The sequence below is a fragment of the Microsporum canis genome, genomic scaffold (assembly GCF_000151145.1).
Source record: "Microsporum canis CBS 113480 supercont1.2 genomic scaffold, whole genome shotgun sequence".
NCBI lineage: Eukaryota > Fungi > Ascomycota > Eurotiomycetes > Onygenales > Arthrodermataceae > Microsporum > Microsporum canis.
Window position 1 is genome coordinate 3,543,112 of NW_003299168.1, and position 19,199 is coordinate 3,562,310.

The window sequence follows — 19,199 nt, forward strand, 5'->3', positions numbered from 1 at the left end:
CAGTGCTACCATTGGAGCTGGCAGCGGAAGCTCCCTGTATGAGCTATCGGGCTGTCTTCCCTCTACCCCGGACAATATGGGCGCGAAATCAGAAACAAGCGAACTAGCACAGGATGGGCCAAATCTAGACGGTACACAGCAGCAGTGCCGTCCCCCTTGACCTCACAGCTGCCGACAGATAAATGTAGAGCGTGGACCTTCAAAGACGGTTATATTGCGTATATTATATTCAACTCATTCGAAGTTTGGTTGCTTTTTCTTTTCTCTTCGTTTGAAGCTGGAAGTCGTTAGTATCACGTGATTGGATGACTAACATGACAGAAAAGGGAAGTTTTCGACGTCAAGAAACATTTTATATGAAGAAGAAGAAGAGATAGAGAAGAAACGGGAGAGAGATGCCTTTATGACAAGCTGAACAGCCTTCATCCTCTATGAGGAACGGAGATAGCCTTTTATTGAAAGGGTATATACCTGGAGAATCCCAATAACTGCTTAGAACAATAGTCCTTTGCTATTGATGTGGTTATTCACATAGCCCCCTTTCAATCTGTTCAATAATATCTAAGAGAGTATCCAGGTGGTGGGGGGATAATCCCAGATAGCTTCTTCTTTTTTGCTGAATATCTATTGATATTAAAAATGTGCGAGAGTAAATTAAGCACCACATGAGATAGAGAAGGCAAGGAGAGTTCCAGCAAGGAGCTGGCCAGCCACCAAGTGAGAGCTCGCTTATTAGTGAAAAAAATATGTCTATATAGATATATATATATATAAAGCTCTTCCTAGCTCTTCCTGTCCTTTTCACTTGATCCTCTCTAACACCCGCACACAAACCCACAGAGTCGTGATAGATTCTTCTCTTTTCATCTTGTTCCAGTCATGGAATCTGCCCGACAGTCAGATAAACCGCCCGAAGCCACAGACATGGGTTCAGCCTGTGAACTGGTCGAGGGTGCTGCAGTGTCACGGCCTTCTCATATAGATGCAGGCAAGCCCATCATCAGGCTCCCGGATGAGTGGGAAGGTCGCGGGACCATCGCCCATATCACAGACAGGTCCCTCAGAAGGTTCCTGAGCCTGCCTCCAGAGGTTCACCACCGTCTCCAGCGAGCCAGCGCTCAGCTTACAGCGGAGCAGATGATAGTTAGGAGAAGGAATAGCCCGTCTCCCGGTCAGCAGCCTCAGCCGGCTACGCATCAACTGTCCGCGGTGCATCAGTATGAGTTGGCTCGCTTTGAGCTCGATAACTTGGCTGCTGCTGCCCCTACTCCTCCACCGCCGCCGCCAAAGGAGAGACCCCTTATTCGAGTGAGATGCAAGCCAAAGGCTGAGCCCCGCGAGATAGCGGAGAATCCATATCTACACTACATAATCACCGACATGTCTACCTGGTCCATCTCACGCAGCAGCCTCGAGCTGATGGAGGAGTTCCGTATCACTCTGTGCCGCTGGACTCTGGATGCAGTCATCGACAGGCTGAGACTCAGCCAGCCGGACCCCCAAAGCGGTCCGGTTTCAGTGGCCCTTCAGTGCTTTGGAAGCTATCGTTCTGGTTATGCTCTGGCTGAGTCTGAGATGGACCTCATCGTGGTCACGGAGAATCTTCCAGCTCACATACAGCGAAAGCTTTCCATTATCTTGGCCCAGGCCTTCCTCTCCCATGGCCTTGCTCCATACCTCCTCCCCAGTGTTGAAGACGACCGCTCCATGGTTCTTCGTGTCTGTCAAAACCCATCTCGGAAGTTTATTGACATGCTTGAATGGGAATACCCGGACCTGGAGACGGCGGAGGAGTTAAAGGCGTTTGCCGTCACGCCCTTGGCCTGTTGCCGTAACGCCACCCCAAGCCAGCACTACAATATCTACTTCGACCGCCTTGAGCCATTGTTACGTCGAACGGATCTCTTGAGGGCCTACCGGATCTGCGACAACCGTGTCTACGAGATGGCACTCATTGTGAAGAGGTGGGCGAAAGCACGTAACATCAACAACCCGTACCATGGTACACTGTCATCCTACGGATATACCCTGATGCTACTCCACTACCTAATGAACATCGCTTACCCGCCGGTCATCCCAAACCTCCATAAATGCAAGCGATACGGGAGCACCGAAGACAACGAGGAAACTTTTTGGCGCAACCCAAGGCAGATTGCAAGAGAAGCGGCCCGAGGGAAACTAACTTTCAACGATCAATCGACCCTCTCGCTTCTTCGTGGATTTTTCGCATATTACTCCGGACCCTGCCACGACATAGAGTACCTGCGCAGAAAGCCTAGACCCTGGTTCCACTGGAAAGATGCGGTTGTCTCTATTCGGGAGCGATGCAGCAAGACATCCAAGAATTGGACCACATACCACAAAGACGAAAATGGCAATATACATCGACATCTGCTAGCTATTGAAGATCCGATCAAAAGGGACGAAAATGTTGCCAGAATGGTGACGCTCCTTGGAGTGTACTTGATACGGGAGGAATTTACGCGTGCATTCCGCATCATCAGCCTTGCAAGACCGGTGCCCGGGACGGATTTGGCATGGCAGACGGAGGCGGGCGAGCGATGTGAGGATCTGTTCGCTGAGCGGGTGAAACGGTCTTCTTGATGATACACACCTTTTTAATTCCCCGCCCTTCAGTACTGGCTAATACTGGAAAACAACATCAGCTGTTTGGAAGAAAAGGGGGGCATAGCAGATAGAACCTCTAGTAATATTTCATAAAAGTCATATCTTCCTGGCGTCCTCCCATCTCTTCTGGGTTTCTAGCCACCACGTCTTCAAGGCGGAAGCGTCAACGCCTAACATAGCTAGTCTAGCTGGATCGGTAACAAACCATTCTTTATTTCTGCAGTCCTTCTCGTACGCATTCAAACTGATGCCGTCCCATTCATGCGTTTTCAAGCCTCGAAACAACGCCACGGTGCCGACCGGCGGGTGAAACTTGGCTGCATCTACAAAGACACTCATCGAGATCCCCAGGGTCCCGTTTGCCGTCCGGCTGGGCGGCAGCGAAGACGGTAACGAGGAGGGAGCGGTAGAAGACCGGCGCTGGTCTATGGTGTCGACTATCGAGGGATCGATAAGACGAAGATCCCTTTTCGGCGGCATGTACGTTCGTTTTATTACTTCGGGGGATATCCACGATACCACCGCGATGACGTTACAGATATGGTTCCGCCTGGGGAAGGGAGTGAGAGGGAAGAGAAGGTCTGACAAGGCGAGTATTTTGCGGGAGGGTTCGACGATGTGTTTTGGAGGCAGATGGCTGCTCGCTGCACCGGGGGTATCGTGAGGTATCGGTGTGTTTGCAGCATTGCCCGTCCTTGCTTCGGAACGGTCTCGCTGCGAGCTGGTACGGGCAGGAGAGGCCTCATCCGCGGCCACCGACGCTGTCCTCTGTCTCTTCTCTGGACGTGTCGACAAGCCATCGTCCCTGTCGAAACGTCCGGTTGCAAAGTCCTCCCCCTGCTGAAGGAGGCTTCCACTGTGGTCCGGCGTACCGGGTTCCACCGGTGAATATCTCCCCACTGCCAGGAAGACGACCGTCCCCGGGCTCTGTCGAGATCCTCCTCCGGAGACGACCCGGTTCGCCGCCCGCAGCTCGTAGTCCTCGATATCCAGCACCGTCCCGGGTGCCAACTCGTCCGTGTGCGAGACGAGGGCATGTAGCTGACTCTTGAGCAGCGCCTGGATGGTGTGCTCTCCATCGCTCAGGAACATCCTATACGCCTTGTACAAGGCCGTGGCCTCGGGTCTTCCGCCTTGATCCTCCTCGCCCTCGTCGTGCGTGTGTAGTGGAATGGCGACAGGCACCTCGATAACGCGCTCTACGCGGAGACGCAGCTCAGGCGGACGGCACCCTGTCCGCAGGAATTCGGCGATGCATGGCCTGACCTGAAGGCGTGGAAAATCCTACCGCGAGTTAGTGAATGCTATCGTATATATACGGCAGCTTAACTGGTTACTTGCCAGGATATCCATGAACATCACCGTCGTTTAGGCTCCACCATGGCCCAAGATAAGAACGTACGCCTTTTATTATCCCAGGATCTCACTACATATACATAGTACTTCAGTAGAAGGTTAAGGCGAACTAAGGTGAGGCTCAACTAGTAACTCATCGCGAATCACATCCTCGTAACTATAACTTAACGGTTATACGTTCCAGGGATTCGAAGAACATCCCTACTATATAACAACCAACTAGCATCTTGAGGGAAAATGTCGAGATCACTGCCAATAGATGCCTGCACCTGCATAGCCTACCGCTGGCAAGGGCACGATGTTTTCTCCCCCTCTTTGCCAGTGGCCAGGGAGGTCCAGGATATAAATGGGCATGTATTTCAGCTCTGTTTCCTTCTCCCGACCGCAGTTTATCCTGTTCTGCATCATGGCGAGCTCTGATCCTGCCGAGATGGCCCTTCGTTCCCTAGAGGACAAAGCCGGATGCAACGTTGCGTGTACCGACGCAGGCACTGCATGGAATCGCGATGATGGGTTCGAGTCGTCTCCTGCGGACGCCGCGGACATGCAGCGGATGGGAAAGGAGCAACAGCTCGTGCGGCGGTTCCGGTTCCTGTCGATGGCTTCGTTCGTCGCTGTCGCCACGGCGTCGTGGGAATTCACCGTGTTCAATCTCACGGGGGGCTTGACCAACGGCGGCAGGCCCATGTTGATCTATCCCATGCTGTGGAACATCGCCGGCTTCTGCCCTATCTATCTCAGCATGGCGGAGATGGCGAGCATGGCACCCATCGCCGGAGCCCAGTACCATTGGGTCAGCGAGTTCGCCCCGGAAGGCCTCCAAAGAGCCCTCAGCTATGTCACCGGGTAGGATGTCGAACCCCCTGCCTCAGCGTAGAATGCTAATTCGAAAGATAGGTGGACTTCGACGCTTGCATGGCAGGCAGGAAATGCCTCGGGCGTCTTCCTCGCTGCCACGATCATCCAGATCCTGATCTCTCTGCACGACGTCGAGTACGCCATTCCCCAATGGCACACAACACTCCTTGCCATGATGGCTGTTCTGGTTGCCTTTGTCGGAAACGTTTTTGGCGCGAGAATCCTACATATGTGGCAAAACGCGGTTTTTGGTCTACATCTTCTGGTCTACCTTGGGTTTATTATTCCCATCTGGGTGAACGCTCCCCGGGCGTCCTCTTCTCAAGTTTGGACCGGGTTTACATTCGTGGGAGGCTGGCCTAACGCGGGCCTGGCAGTGCTGGTTGGACAGCAAACAGCCATCTTCACCCAGATCGGTGTTGATACGGTGCGTCAATCCTATAGAATGCGCTCCCGATCATAACTAGTTACGACATTGGCTTACTCTTTGCTTCAGGCTGCTCACATGTCCGAGGAAGTCAAGCATGCATCAAAAGCCGTTCCAAAGGCGATGATTGCTATCTGGCTGGTGAACTCCTTCCTGGCCCTCACTTCGTTCATCACGATCGCCTACCACCTCCCCAACCTCGAGGAGGCGCTTGCGGATCCCACCATGTATCCGATTATCCACGTTCTCCGGCAGTCCATGTCGAAGGAATGGATCACAGTGCTCCTCACACTTATCCTCTTTCTTATAGTCTGCTCCAACATGACGTATCTTGCAGCCGTCACTCGGGACAGCTGGGCGTTCGCGCGGGACCAGGGCCTCCCATTCTCGGACTGGATAGCAACGGTCAACAAGAAACACCGCATTCCCCTAAACGCGATTGGTGTTACCAGCGTTATCAGCGGCTGCCTGAGCTTAATATACATTGGCAGCCCCATCGCCTTCTATGCCATGGGCTCTCTCATAACCGTGGCACTGCTTCAGTGTTACTGCCTCAGTATTGGCTGCATCTTGTGGCGTCGTATTGCGCACCCTGAGACACTGCCGCCTGCTGCATTCCCTCTGGGCAAGCTTGGTATCCCCGTCAACGCGGCAGCCGTCTGTTATGCCCTTTGGGCGTTCTTCTGGACATTCTGGCCAATAGGTTATTCGATAACGTCGAAGACATTCAACTGGGCCCCGGTGCTTTTCACGGCAACTTTGGTTATTTCGGGGATTCACTTTATATTTGTGGCGCGCAGGAAGTACTTTGGCCCCGTTATATATATTCAAGGCCGAAATATACAGACTAGCTCAGGGTGAAAACAACCACTCAAACAGTAAATATCAAGTATGAATACTTACCGAACTAGTATTTAGTTACATAGCTAACGCATAAACTTATATGCTGCTACGGCTGGCATCTATTTTTTTATGTACATAAGATCAAAACACGTCTACCACCTTCTCGTCTTCGTCGTCGGGCCTGTCTTTGAGCTCAAGCCTGGCCCTGTTCATGGCTGCTTCGGCGGCGTCTCCCTCGCCCTCCTCGTCTCGCATGATGACCTGGACGAGCCGGTCACAGGCCTCCTGGACGGTCTCGTTGGCGGTGTGCAGGTGGCACTCCCGCACCAGGGGGTAGACCTGTATCCGCCGCAGCGTGTCCCTCCCCTCCCTGGTCGAGGTGAGCAGGAGGAGGGTCTCGAGGTGGGCGGTGAGGATGTCCGGATCGGGGTCGCGCTGCTTGTCCGGCGGGAGAAGCTGGAGGTCAGGGAGCATGCTGGAGCTCTCCTCGTCGCCGAACTCCTCTGGCCCGGCGAGCGGGAGGAGGATGTAAGGCAGCAGGTTGACCTCCGACTCCGACATGAGGGACGGGTGCGAGGAGACCTCGAAGGCGACGTTCTTGATGGTCGAGGCGACGCCCCTGCGACGGATGTGGCTGCGGTGCTCGGTGAAGACGGTCAGCTTGGTGATGGGGATGACGGAGTCGTACGCCTGCTCGGTGACGAAGTAAGCCCGTCCTTCCTGGAACTTGGAGATGTCGGCGAAGAAGTAGGATAGGTAGTCGTACGCCCGGTCCGCGTCGTCACCGGCGGCGCTGTCTCCTCCCTTGATGAAGCAGTCCATCAGCTGGTCCATGGCCTTGGAGGAGGTCGACACGCCTTCCGGCGCCGCTCTCTCCAGGCTGACTATCCGTCTGATGCTGTCCGACTTGGCCAGGTTGGCGAGCAACATGGTGATCTCGCTGACGGCCCTTTCCTTTAGATTCTACTACAGTCAGTACATACATACATGCATGCATGCATAAAGAGAGCACCTACATACTGTGACTTTCTTCAGGAGGGTCTCTAGAAAGGCATCGTCCTCTGCGAGCTCCTTGAGGACCTCCTCATCCGCCGACAGGTTGACGAGGATGGTCAGGGCATCTTTGGCAATCGGCTAAACGAGACTCATGTCAGCCAACTCGGCTCAGCAGGGCGTCCCAGGCGGGGGATGCGTACGGGGTAGTCCCTGACGAGCAGCTTGAGGTCTCTGACGGGGAGCAGCTGGTGTCTCTTGAACAGCGCAGGCTGGGAGGCGGAGTAGCCAACGAGGTTCTCGCACGCTATAACCGTCAGCATCGCATGCACACAGGGAGATACACAGGGAGACGCACCTATCTGGCGGATCTGGGTGTTTCCGTGGTGAAGGAAGTCGACCAGCTACGAGACCGTCAGCCTGCACAAGAAGATGCGCCTCAACATGAAGACAACGACCTCACCTCCTCCAGCTCCGAAGGCATCCTCTCTCTCTCTCTCTGTCTCTTCTCTGTCTCTTCTCTGTCGATATCAAGTCCTTCCTATCGACATGAAAAATCTTCTTCTCCCTCTTGGTGGGGAAAAAAGTCCCTCTTGGCCGGCGTCATCCACTTTCTGTCTTATTCGATGACTCTCGACCTGTCGCTGTAGCAGCCGTCAAGGAGGCCTCGAGGGGCTACGTCCAGTGGGATCCAGTTGTTGTCCGTGAAGCGTCTCCTGATATGACCATAGATGCGAGGACTACTCCGTACACGTTGGTAAAGGACTTTTATCTTCCACTTCTACGACAACAGACAGAGAGAGACGGACGGACGATAGAGACAGACAGAGAGACAGACAGACGATAGACGGACGGAGAGACAGACAGACGATAGACGGACGGAGAGACAGACAGACGATAGACGGACGGAGGGACAGAGAGAGCAAAATGGCAGAGACGCCCGACCTGGCTGAGATCCATGAGTTCCTCGTCGAGCTGGCGGGCAAGGCGGGCGAGATGATCACCAGCGCCCACCCGCTCATCAACGGCGTCGGCTCGAAGAAGAACAGTAAGCTGGCCTGCCCGTCGTTGATGAAGCAGTACTGACAAGGCGTAGGCTCCGACCTGGTCACTGAGACGGACCGCGCGGTCGAGGCGGCCGTCTCTGAGGCCCTGCGGACAAAGTACCCTCACTACGAGTGCGTCCTCCCGATGTGATATTCAATTTGTCCGTCAGCCTGATGATACTGATGCAATGGACAGGTTCATGGGCGAGGAGACGTACCATCCGTCGAGGCCGCTGACGGACGCCCCGACCTTTGTGGTCGACCCCATCGACGGCACGGTCAACTTCGTCCACGGCTTCCCGTCGGCCTGCATCTCGCTGGGCTTCGCAGTCGACCGGCAGCCCGTCGTGGGAGTCGTCTTCAACCCGTTCACGAACACACTCTACAGCGCCATCCGGGGCCAGGGCGCGTTCATGAACCGGACCAAGAGGCTGCCGCTCAAGGGGGAAGACGTCGAGCCGCTGCGGGGCTCAGCAGCGCGCTCGTCGCCGTGGAATGGGGCTCCGACCGCAGCGGCCCCAACTGGGAGACCAAGGTGCGCACCTTTGAGAACTTGGGCAAGGCAGGGGAGCTGGGCGGTGCGATGGTGCATTCGATGCGCAGCATGGGCTCGGCGGCACTGAACCTGTGTGCCGTCGCGTCCGGGGTGCTCGACCTCTACTGGGAGGGCGGCTGCTGGGCGTGGGACGTCTGCGCCGGCTGGGTCATCTTGCTCGAGGCCGGCGGGATCATCGTCGACGGCAATCCCGGCGGCTGGCAGGCGAAGCTCGACTCTAGGCGGTACCTGGCCGTCAGGGGCTCGCCCGCCGGTGAGGGCCAGCGTGAGCTCGTCCAGGAGTTCTGGTCGCACGTCGGGGGGTCTCTCGACTATTAATCAGTCCCTATCTTATACTTCTTTTTCTTCTTCTTCTCCTTCTTCTTCTCCTTCTTCTTCTCCTTCTTCTTCTCCTTCTTCTTCTCCTTCTTCTTCCTCGTTCAATGATTAGATCCTATACTTGACCACGCCAAGGGCTTCTGTAACTACATCCGTCAACTTCAGTCCCACCAGATAGAGAATCAAGAAAAGGACATCAATGATACAGTCTACGAGGCTTCGCTACCTGCGGACACTCCAACGTCGGCCATGGCCACCGTCTTCGTCTGCTGTTCCCATGCTGGACTCCACGAAACCGGTAGAAGAGGAGAAGACGCCGTACTATCAGCCCGAACGCTTTTATCCAGCGAAGATCGGGCAGATTCTCAACGGAAGATACCAGCTTTCCACGAAGCTTGGGTACGGCTCCAGCTCGACCGTCTGGCTTGCTCGAGACCTTTGCCGGTCAGTCAGTTTTCTTTTCTCGCGTGCCTCAGCGCCTCCGCTGATCGTTTTCCTTAGATGGCGCTGGCTGGATGAAAAATACGTTGCCGTCAAGATTAATGTCTCCATGCACCATTCGCAGGACATTGCTTCTGACAACGAATTGGCTATCCTCCAGCATATTGCAAGATGCAATCCACACCATCATGGCCGCGAGTTTGTCAGAAGGCCTCTAGACTCGTTTACCCTGGAGACTGCGCATGGGAAACATGTGTGTATCGCATTCGAACCCCTACGAGAGCCGCTCTGGCTTTATCAACGGAGATGGAAAGGGGGCGTCATCCCTTCGGAGATTCTAAAAGTTATGCTACAAACAATCTTGCATGGCTTAAATTATCTGCACTCTGAGTGCCATGTCATTCATACCGGTGCGTCTTGCACTTCACCCCATCATACAGTACCCGCTTACCGCTGATATAGATTTAAAGCCGGACAACCTCTTGATCAAGCTCGAGGATAAATCGATTCTAGCCCGGGATGCCCTTGACGAATACCAGCATCCTCTTCCGCAAAAACGCTGCGAGGATGGACGTATAATATACCTGTCTCGAAATAATTATGGGAGACACATCAAAACCACCATAAGGACCGTAATCACTGATTTCGACTTGGCCGTTCGGGGAGGAGGCATTCCAAGAACAGGTTGTATACAGGCGGAAGTTTACCGTGCTCCAGAAGTCATTCTTGATGCAGGGTATACCTACAGTGCCGACATCTGGAGCCTGGGCGTATTGGTAAGGCTTTCACTTTCGCATGGCGGTTTATCTGAGTCAACTACTAACGTCAAAGGGAAGCTATGGGACTTGTTAGAGAGAAAACCGCTCTTTGGCGATGCCGATCCGCCCGGTAGTGACTATGATGACGAAAGGCACCTCGCATATATCACTGCCTTGCTGGGACAGCCGCCAGTGAAATTACTTGACAAAGGGCAGAGAACGTCGATATTCTACAATACAGACACGCATTGTGAGTATAGATCTAGCTGTACTCCGATATATACTACTAACATCTACACGCAGGCCTCAAAACTCTAGGCATAGGCCCAAGTGCGGAGTTCACCTTCGAGGGTACTCTGAGCATCATCACAGGCGAAGAAAAGCAGAGGTTCATCAGCTTTGTGAAGAGAATGTTAAGATGGATGCCGGAAGAGCGTAGTACGGCGCACGAACTGCTGGAGGATCCCTGGCTTCATACCAATTACCCAACTGAGTGAACCAGATATAGACAATGCCCAGTTACTCGGGCTCACCGATTATTCTGATACCGGCAGGATGCAAATGGCTGGACTTAGGGCGGACAACTCGATTGGCCTCCCGTGGCATATAAGACCCTTCAGGAATGTTCATACTATGTAGTGTAATACGCACTCGTCAGTCATTAGAGTTAGTTAGGGTTCAGCTGCAGTTTTATGGTTATTTTGTTGGAATGTTCGACATCAACGTCGACAAGGACGATATGTGTATAATGGCAGTGCAAGGCAGGGTAGACGGAGCTCCCTCCACGGTCAGCTTCTCCAGGGAGCACTTTGAATGGAAGACACTGGAGATGCAGGGGAGCTCGAGGGTGCCGGCAGACAGCATCGTCGCGGTCATCAAGGCTGACGAGGATACAGAAGATGAAGACGTTCTGCTCTATACAAAGAACGCTCGTCTAGAGACGCTGAAGCTGTCTGGCCTGCCGCACTCAGGGCCAGAGGAGTTCTACTGCAGCCGGCCATCACACCTGGACGCGAGCGTCCACGTCGTCGTGTCGACGCTGTCTGGCACCCGGTCAGCCTCCGCCTTCTTCGAGGGCTCGCTGAAGCCGCTGCTGGCGTATATGAAGCCGGAGGGAGGCTACACGGCCCATGAGACCGAGTCTGCAGAGACGGTCGCTGAGCTGGCGAGGGAGGTCTTCCTGCCAGGAGCGCTGGCGGGTGTTGAGCAGACCATCATCCTCCTGTCCGGCGACGGCGGCCTGGTCGACCTGATAGGAGTGCTCTCCGAAGCGCCAGAGAGTGCTGCCTTCACCAGGCCGGTCGTATGTCTTGTGCCTATGGGGACGGGCAACGGGCTGGCGAATTCTACGGGCCTGCTGGCTGACTCTACGCAGGGGCTCTCCCGCTTGGTGCGAGGCTCGCCGGCGGACCTGCCGTCCTTCTGTGTCAGGCTACCCCCTGGCTCGATGTACGTGACTGACGAAGGACGAGGGAGGGAGCCGGTCGCCTCGACAGAAGGCCAGGCCGCAGAGGTCTACGGGGTGGTGGTGGTGAGCTGGGGACTGCACGCCTCCCTGGTGGCAGACAGCGACACCACCGAGTACAGGCGGTTTGGGGTTGACAGGTTCAAGATGGCCGCGCAGGAGCTTCTCCATCCCTCAGACGGCAGCCAGTCACACAGTTATAAGGGTTCCCTCAGGCTCCTCAGACAGAGTGATGGAGAAGAAGAACAGGTCGACCGGGAATCACACATGTACGTGCTGGTGACGCTGGCCTCGCAGCTCGAGAAGGGGTTTACGATCTCGCCAGCATCTCAGCCGCTCGACGGACAGCTGCGTATCGTACACTTTGGCCCGCTGGCGCCGGAGAGGGCGGGCGAGCTGATGGCGCTGGCGTATCAGGGTGGACGGCATGTTGCGCAGCCAGAGGTCGCCTACGCCGCCGTCGAGGCCGTCAGGATCCGGGTGAAGGAGCACGACGAGCGCTGGCGGCGAGTCTGCGTCGACGGGAGGATCATCTTACTCCCACACGGAGCTGTTGAAGCTGGCAAAGCCGAATATAAAGAGGACGAAGTCGAAATTCGACTTTCGCAGCGCAAGTTTTGCAGGTTGGTGATGTAACTAGAATACGCGTCTTGTTATCTTACTCGCCCTCAATGTCATAGATACGTGTAATACGCTTACACAGCCTCACCTTTTTTCTTTTATCAACCGAAGAATACGAACGAACGAACGACAAGACATAAACCAGGACAGTAAAGAAGGAGATGGGATGCTGGTGACTCCCCGGACGTACCGGCTCTCTCAGACGCCCAGCAACGGAGTCACTCTCTCGCCCGAAGACCATCCGACCTTTCGTACTCTGCGTGGCTGGAGTGTTCCTCCTGCAGAGACCCGGCGTGCAGCGGAGATGCTGCTCGTCCACCAGGCCGGCAGCCTCAAGGTCGGCGAGGTAGCCAGGTTGGAGGCAGACAGACGCTGGATCCTATAAATGGAACTTGACTAACTGGTGAATAGGTATACATTGACATATACTCCGTCGACGGACCGCATCCTGCCCACGCCTTCACAGCTCCATGTTAAGCTGCGCAACACCGCTGCTACTCCGCTGCGCGCCGCATACCTCCATGGGCCCTATGCGCTGCATGTCTCCTGCCGGCCAGCTGCCTTTGACCCTAACCGCAAGTTTGACCAGCATGAGGTCGACGGTCTGCCGCAGTTTGAGCCCAACCTGAAGCCCGGCGGCGCCTGGGATGCCGTCATACAAGTCCCCGAACCCTCGTCCCGCGTGACCTGGATAATAGAGATATCGTCAGAGATCATTTTCTCCTCCACGGCATCAGTCCAGTACGAGCTCCTCGTCGGCCGTGATGCTGCCTCGGTCGAGTTGGGGGCTCCCGCCCTGGCCAACCTCCCTCCGCCAGGCCAGCTCCGTGACCACACAAGACAGTCAAAGGGCCGCTCTGGGCAGCCTGCCAGAGCCCCAGGTGTCTACTCAGAGTCCATCAGGCTGCGGGTGGACGATACTACCAGCCTCTGGAACCAGCCTCCCTTTCCTTCTTGCGAGAATACGGCTGCTACCGACGGGTCGGAGGACGTTTCCTCGGAATCACTCCCGAAGAAGCGCAAGAAGATACACTTTGTTCTGGTCACGCATGGGCTGCACAGCAATCTCGGCGCAGATATGCTCTACCTCAAAGAGAGTATCGATGCTGCCGCAAAACACTCTCGAGAAGAGGCCAGGAAGCGGAAACAGCAGAGACAGGCAAAAGAAGGTCACGCTCCTGACGACGACGACGAAGAAGAAGAAGTCATCGTGAGAGGCTTCCCAGGAAACGCCGTGAGAACAGAGCGAGGGATCCAGTATTTGGGCAAGCGGCTGGCAAAATACGTCCAGCTCATGACATACCCGGACCAACCATACCTGCCGTTGAAATCCAAGAACAAACTCCAGCGCTCCCAGGCTCGCCAGAGTGCAGCAGCCAGCCATGCAGATTCACCCCAACAGCGCAAGAAGAGGGAGTATGCTTATAAAATTACCAGCATCAGCTTCATCGGACACTCGCTCGGCGGCCTGGTTCAGACATACGCTATTGCCTACATACAAAAACACTGCCCCGACTTTTTCAACTACGTCAAACCCATCAACTTTGTCGCCTTCGCCTCCCCCTTTCTCGGCCTCAGCAATGAGAACCCCATGTACGTCAAGTTCGCGCTCGACTTTGGCCTGGTCGGTCGGACCGGCCAGGATCTCGGTCTAGCCTGGAACGCCCCCTCGAGGATGCGAAGTGGGTGGGAAGCCATGATCGGAGGCCTGGGGAACGACACCAGCCGGTCTCAGGGCCAGGACCCAGGCTCCAAGCCGCTACTTCGAGTCCTGCCTAGCGGCGCTGCGCATGAGGTCTTGAAGCGGTTCAGAAACCGGACCATATATTCGAACGTGGTTAACGATGGTATCGTCCCGCTGCGCACCTCCTGTCTACTCTTCCTTGACTGGAGAGGCCTCGAGCGAGTGGAGAAGGCTAGACGGGAGAATGGGCTCGTCGGCACGGTGGCCGAATGGGGGTGGGCGCAACTGACCGGGCTGAACTCGAGTGCAATGCGTACTGGCTCTCGCGCCCCTGGCTCGGGAGGTGACAAGACTCAGGAGAGTAGCAGCAGCAAGACGGCCGTCCAGCCTCCCCGTCCAAAGTCGGGTTCTGGGAGTGGAGCGAACTCGCCTGAGTTGCCCTTGGCCAGTCAGTACCTGCAATCAGAGAGTGACCCTGCCGTGGCTTCGCCTCAGAAGTTGAGCCCGATCAGCTCACCTGTTTCTCCTGCTTCTTCCAGCCCCGTCAATAGCTTTTTTTCCTTCTTTCGGCCACAGAAGAAGAACAAGAGCCAGAAGATATACAAACGCTCTCAGACTCTCCGAGTTGATACTCCAACAGAAGAAGCTACGCCGAAAAGTAACCCGGAGCTGGCTTCTGCCCCAGTGGCCAAGGGCCCTGTCAGGAGTAACTCACTATACGAGGATGAGGACGGTTGGTATACGCCTCCAAGGACAACCATCCTCGAGTCCGCTGGTGATGTGCTCAGTCCGCCCCTCCCGCCGCTGGAGTACCTTATAGACCCGTCCTCACGCCCCAGAACCATCTTTCATGACCGGGTCTACCACCCAGATGACATTCCTCCGCCTCCACCAACAAGGCCTCGGACTATATTCCGCTCGTCAAGTAATAATGTCAGCCGAAGCGCCTCGACGGAGCACCCCGGCTCGCAGGCAGGGGCCACTGATGGTAACAAGACGCCTACGGAGACGCTACAGAAAGGCAGCAGTGGTATGAAAGTGGAAGAGAAGATTGCAAGGGCTTACCATCGCGATCTGACATGGCGGAAGGTCCTTGTACGCCTTGAGCCAGACGCACATAACAATATAATAGTCCGCCGCATGTTTGCAAACGCGTATGGCTGGCCAGTGGTCAAGCATTTTGTCGATGCCCATTTCGGCTATACAGCCTCTGCTCTCGAATCAGACAACCTAGAATCACGAGAGGAACGAGCAAAACCGATGAATGTTCCAGCAACCGACGAAGGCGAGGAGGTTATTGGCCAGCATGATTCACCCCATCGCCAGGCTACACCAAATACCATACATGACAGCGAACCAGCAAGCCCTAGCGGCAAGAAGCCCCGTCTATCTCTTCAAGATGCTTCCTCTTCCCCGCAGGCACAAAGAAGCCCTAGGCTAGAGTGGAGCGAGCCTACGCAGACTCTTGAACGCAAAATGAGTAGCCTGAGCGTGAGCTCGAGGAATTCACAGGCCGATTCTGCTCAGTGGACAGAGACATACCTCGAAGACGACGGTCGCGATGAAGAGTCTGCAGACGATGATATTGAGCTCTTCAAGAAACACGATGGCATTCGAGCTTCAGATTACTTGGAGCCAGACACTCCAGGGCCCGGTGGCTCGGAAGCCCATTCACCTATACCATAACCCGATATCCAAACTTTCTGGCCTAGCCTAATTATGTTTTAATCCTAATATTTTTATAGCCCTCTTCATTTGCATCATAGATATCACGGGGACACCTCGGCCTACATGGGATCGAATAGGAGAACGATTATGAATTTTCTTTCTACTTCCCGTTGTATATAAGGGTGTCGCATACACACACACACACACACACACACACACACATACATATATATATAGTTAGGCCAGTTATTTAGATGCTGCATGTATTACATAGCCATAGCTATTTGCACAAAAGGGAGAGATGCAGCCAAGAATGTACCGCGGGGTGGTGTAGCTGAATTTAATCGACGCCAGCTATAGAACTGGCACTAATAAATATTCCATCTTCTATCTTTGTCCGCCCCCGATCTGCTAGCTCTCCTTCATCGTGTCATCACCCGGTTAACGAAGTCGAGAATCCGGAGCATATACGTGACCCAAGTATATAACATGAGCTAGTATCTTTCAAGCAGTTGCTGATCGCAGGGATGGTATGGGAATGATAATGGCTCTCGCGAAGCTTTTAGGTCGGGCAAATGGCTACGGATATAGACCGCCGTGGGATATGAACGCCTTGTATTCTGTGGTAGGTGGTTCTCAATATGGCGCAAAGGATTGTCTACCTCCAGGGCAGCGAGCGATTGCATCCAGACCAGACTGGTGATTTCCGGCAAGCCTGAGATTCCGTAGCTGTGGATAGGAGAATCCCATGTAGAGACTCAGTTTCATTTTTCAGGTGCATCAGGAAGCCGTTCAATGACATATTTAGCTCGCGCAACACTCATAACTGGTACACCTGGGATTTTCCTATTTCCTCAACTGTCAGCATACGCAATCATACAATGGGAAAGCATAAAAAAACCCCACCTAATCCGCCTCTTTAGGTCACGATCGTTGGTTGCGACAATATAAATTCGATGTTTTATAACACGGTCCACGATACAGTCATCAGCGTATGTGCCGCTGTGATCACATTTGACCCTTTCGAATCGAGGATCTTTGGCTATCCGCAGGGCGAGGCGATATTTTGGCCCCAGCTTCTCCAACTCCGCCAAAACGCAGTCCGTGATAATAGGAATACACTTTGCAAACAGACAGTCCATCATGCTTGGAATCACATCTAGTTTATGTTGCACTGTGTGGGACAGGAAATTGGTGTCGACCAAAATCGAATACGGCGGCGCGAGAGAAGTGTTGAACTGGAAGAAAAGAGCAGATGGAGCTTGAGGTCTGGCCAGGCGCAAAATTAAGAAGTTAGCAGCTTTCCCCGTATAAATTATGAATAGTGATAGTCGATTTTGGGTGAGAGTGGCGGTACATTTCGCGGACGACATTGTCCGATTTTGCTTTCTTTTCTTCAGCCTTTGCCTGGTTCTGCTTCCTACATCCCATCCCGAAGCTTCAGCACATCTTTCTCTTTCACGCGCGCAATATACCATGCAGGAGGATGCCTTACAATCGGTTATCCTTTTGTGAGATTACTTTCTTGACCTGGATAGCAGTTAGTTTCTGGTTTATTGAAGCATATGTGGGCGACAAACATGGCCGAACTTGCGGGTTTTCTTTGCGATCCCCATCTTCTTCAGAAACTCCTCTTGCACAGCAATCACCAGGTGGTATGTGTATGCTAACAGTAATGCGAAAATAGTAGCGAGTTGATAACTTTTTTTTGGAGTAAATTTCGATGATAAGCTTACATAAGGCGATTGTATTATGTAATACGCTACACATCCAGGCGTTCGAATCCCAATAGTAATAGAACACCTCAAAGTGTTCCAACGCAAAGGTAGGGCTTGCTCCACAAGCCACTACAATTCGCGGTAATGGCAGGATTCTACTTGAAGAGGTCTGCAATCGAGACATTATATTTAGCCTGGCTGACTGGGCAGTTCTGGTCGGCTCAATAAAATAGAACTTCTTGCAATTTGTGACCACCCCATTCTGGATTGGAGTAAGCGTTTGGATCCCATTGTTAGGCTTAACTAGCGTTAGGATATAGCCGACGATAGACACACATGCGTTCGCGTTGGTTAAAGAGGATGTCAAGGCCGAGAAGTGGTATGATGAGCCGGACTCAAATTCTATGATAAGGACTTGGTTCGTTTGCTAAACCCTACATTATTGATTCTTACTGATTTCATTCTAGTATGTAGAAGCCTTGATTTGGAATGACTGGTTTCCTTGGACACTTTTCAGTTTTTGCCGGCAGTACCCCCATTGCAACATGCTAATTTGAATATGTCGATAGTACATAGGGACAAGGGATGACCGACTAGGTATCATATATGGATGATGATATTAAAGTGAAACGCATCTAGTGGTCCAGAGCCTGGACCGAGGAGGAACCACTGATTGGGCTATAGATTTGGCCAGCTGGAATCGCGGACTGGATATACCTGGTGGCTGGACCGCCAAAACAGAGGATCTGCGATGTGACTCTTCTACGTGGGCTACGATGCTCGATGGTTTAGATGCAAAGATTTGGTATAGTGGCAGTAAACTGCTGCGGTCGGGCTCTAAGTATTTTGGCTTAAGACCTACTAACTACTATTGATATATATAGCAAGGTAACGTCTTTCTATGATTACAATGATAGAGTACGTTTTATGCATCTCAACTTCTCTACTATGACTAACCACTAACACTGGATAGTTTGGCTGGTATGTCGATTGGGTGGAGTACCCCATTGATGCACGCCTGGAGAGCTTCATGGCTTTTAAGACTGGCGAGGGTCTCAAATACATGGACTGCAAGTGGTCCACAAGCAAAGGATCAAGGCCTTTGTACCAACATGGACCTCACTGCCGCAGATAATAAATTTAATCATCAGGGAACCCGCATTATCGAGTACATGATGCGTGACGAGGAAGGGGTTTACAACGCCCTTCAGGAAGAAGCTGGTGTCGACAAGGCGTGGATTCGGTGGAAAGATTTCAAGGTGTTTGATTCTTTTTGCCGTACGTGCCCTCCAAAGGCAGATGGCTGCCATCCCGACTACTGCGGAGACGACTACATCCAGCATAAGGAATTTCCGCGCTGCATCGAGGATAAGAATAAGATCGAGGTGGAAAACCCAACTATTCTCCACTTGGAAGATTTATCTGTCCTTACATTCGCTACCTTACTCGAGATGAATATAGGAGTATCGTCTAAGTCCATTGAGGAGGTCAAAAAGGAGAAGGATAGAAAGACAACGGAACTTGTTCTTATAGTCCTGATATACCTTTTGCGGGATTTGTCGGCCGGGCAGCTGGCGTCGCCTCTAACTTTGCTGTGGCTGCACTTATTATCGGTATAATTATATAAATATTAAGAATAACCTGTTAAAAATATTTAGTATATTATTCTATAGTAGTATTATTTGATTATTATATAGAAAATAAATATTATTCGGTATATACTATTTAAAGTTCGAGATGACTAAACAGTGAGATGTACGTTTTAAAGCTCGAGAAAAGACGAAGAAAGCAACCAAAACGAGTTCTTGCGCTGTCAACG

General features: G+C 53.2%; 9 protein-coding genes across 9 annotated transcripts; 6 read left to right on the forward strand and 3 right to left on the reverse strand.

Annotated features, from left to right (window-relative positions):
- Nucleotides 1–879: 879 nt before the first annotated feature.
- On the forward strand, nucleotides 880–2,604 carry MCYG_02793 (poly(A) polymerase Cid1; the record flags this gene model as incomplete). The annotated part of the gene is made up of 1 exon (XM_002849813.1): nucleotides 880–2,604. One exon carries the CDS (start codon nucleotides 880–882, stop codon nucleotides 2,602–2,604), a length of 1,725 nt encoding a protein of 574 aa, XP_002849859.1.
- A 120-nt stretch (nucleotides 2,605–2,724) lies between these two features.
- On the reverse strand, nucleotides 2,725–4,389 carry MCYG_02794 (conserved hypothetical protein; the record flags this gene model as incomplete). Its single annotated transcript, XM_002849814.1, has 2 exons — nucleotides 2,725–3,912; nucleotides 4,267–4,389. 2 exons carry the CDS (start codon nucleotides 4,387–4,389, stop codon nucleotides 2,725–2,727), a joined length of 1,311 nt encoding a protein of 436 aa, XP_002849860.1.
- Nucleotides 4,390–4,414: 25 nt separating this feature from the next.
- MCYG_02795 (conserved hypothetical protein) lies at nucleotides 4,415–6,130 on the forward strand (the record flags this gene model as incomplete). Its single annotated transcript, XM_002849815.1, has 3 exons — nucleotides 4,415–4,830; nucleotides 4,882–5,269; nucleotides 5,339–6,130. 3 exons carry the CDS (start codon nucleotides 4,415–4,417, stop codon nucleotides 6,128–6,130), a joined length of 1,596 nt encoding a protein of 531 aa, XP_002849861.1.
- Nucleotides 6,131–6,253: 123 nt separating this feature from the next.
- Nucleotides 6,254–7,589, reverse strand: MCYG_02796 (HGH1; the record flags this gene model as incomplete). Its single annotated transcript, XM_002849816.1, has 5 exons — nucleotides 6,254–7,075; nucleotides 7,133–7,246; nucleotides 7,309–7,412; nucleotides 7,464–7,509; nucleotides 7,569–7,589. The coding sequence occupies 5 exons, from the start codon at nucleotides 7,587–7,589 to the stop codon at nucleotides 6,254–6,256; spliced, it is 1,107 nt and encodes a 368-aa protein (XP_002849862.1).
- Nucleotides 7,590–8,032: 443 nt separating this feature from the next.
- MCYG_02797 (myo-inositol-1-monophosphotase) lies at nucleotides 8,033–9,025 on the forward strand (the record flags this gene model as incomplete). Its single annotated transcript, XM_002849817.1, has 4 exons — nucleotides 8,033–8,153; nucleotides 8,202–8,283; nucleotides 8,348–8,498; nucleotides 8,540–9,025. The coding sequence occupies 4 exons, from the start codon at nucleotides 8,033–8,035 to the stop codon at nucleotides 9,023–9,025; spliced, it is 840 nt and encodes a 279-aa protein (XP_002849863.1).
- Nucleotides 9,026–9,302: 277 nt separating this feature from the next.
- Nucleotides 9,303–10,721, forward strand: MCYG_02798 (protein kinase domain-containing protein; the record flags this gene model as incomplete). Its single annotated transcript, XM_002849818.1, has 4 exons — nucleotides 9,303–9,424; nucleotides 9,527–9,876; nucleotides 9,929–10,474; nucleotides 10,528–10,721. The coding sequence occupies 4 exons, from the start codon at nucleotides 9,303–9,305 to the stop codon at nucleotides 10,719–10,721; spliced, it is 1,212 nt and encodes a 403-aa protein (XP_002849864.1).
- Nucleotides 10,722–10,933: 212 nt separating this feature from the next.
- Nucleotides 10,934–15,680, forward strand: MCYG_02799 (conserved hypothetical protein; the record flags this gene model as incomplete). The annotated part of the gene is made up of 3 exons (XM_002849819.1): nucleotides 10,934–12,312; nucleotides 12,422–12,664; nucleotides 12,722–15,680. 3 exons carry the CDS (start codon nucleotides 10,934–10,936, stop codon nucleotides 15,678–15,680), a joined length of 4,581 nt encoding a protein of 1,526 aa, XP_002849865.1.
- Nucleotides 15,681–16,426: 746 nt separating this feature from the next.
- MCYG_02800 (rRNA-processing protein FCF1) lies at nucleotides 16,427–17,278 on the reverse strand (the record flags this gene model as incomplete). Its single annotated transcript, XM_002849820.1, has 5 exons — nucleotides 16,427–16,508; nucleotides 16,569–16,931; nucleotides 17,020–17,082; nucleotides 17,158–17,192; nucleotides 17,243–17,278. 5 exons carry the CDS (start codon nucleotides 17,276–17,278, stop codon nucleotides 16,427–16,429), a joined length of 579 nt encoding a protein of 192 aa, XP_002849866.1.
- Nucleotides 17,279–18,492: 1,214 nt separating this feature from the next.
- On the forward strand, nucleotides 18,493–18,999 carry MCYG_02801 (uncharacterized protein; the record flags this gene model as incomplete). The annotated part of the gene is made up of 1 exon (XM_002849821.1): nucleotides 18,493–18,999. One exon carries the CDS (start codon nucleotides 18,493–18,495, stop codon nucleotides 18,997–18,999), a length of 507 nt encoding a protein of 168 aa, XP_002849867.1.
- Between the last annotated feature and the right edge of the window lie 200 nt (nucleotides 19,000–19,199).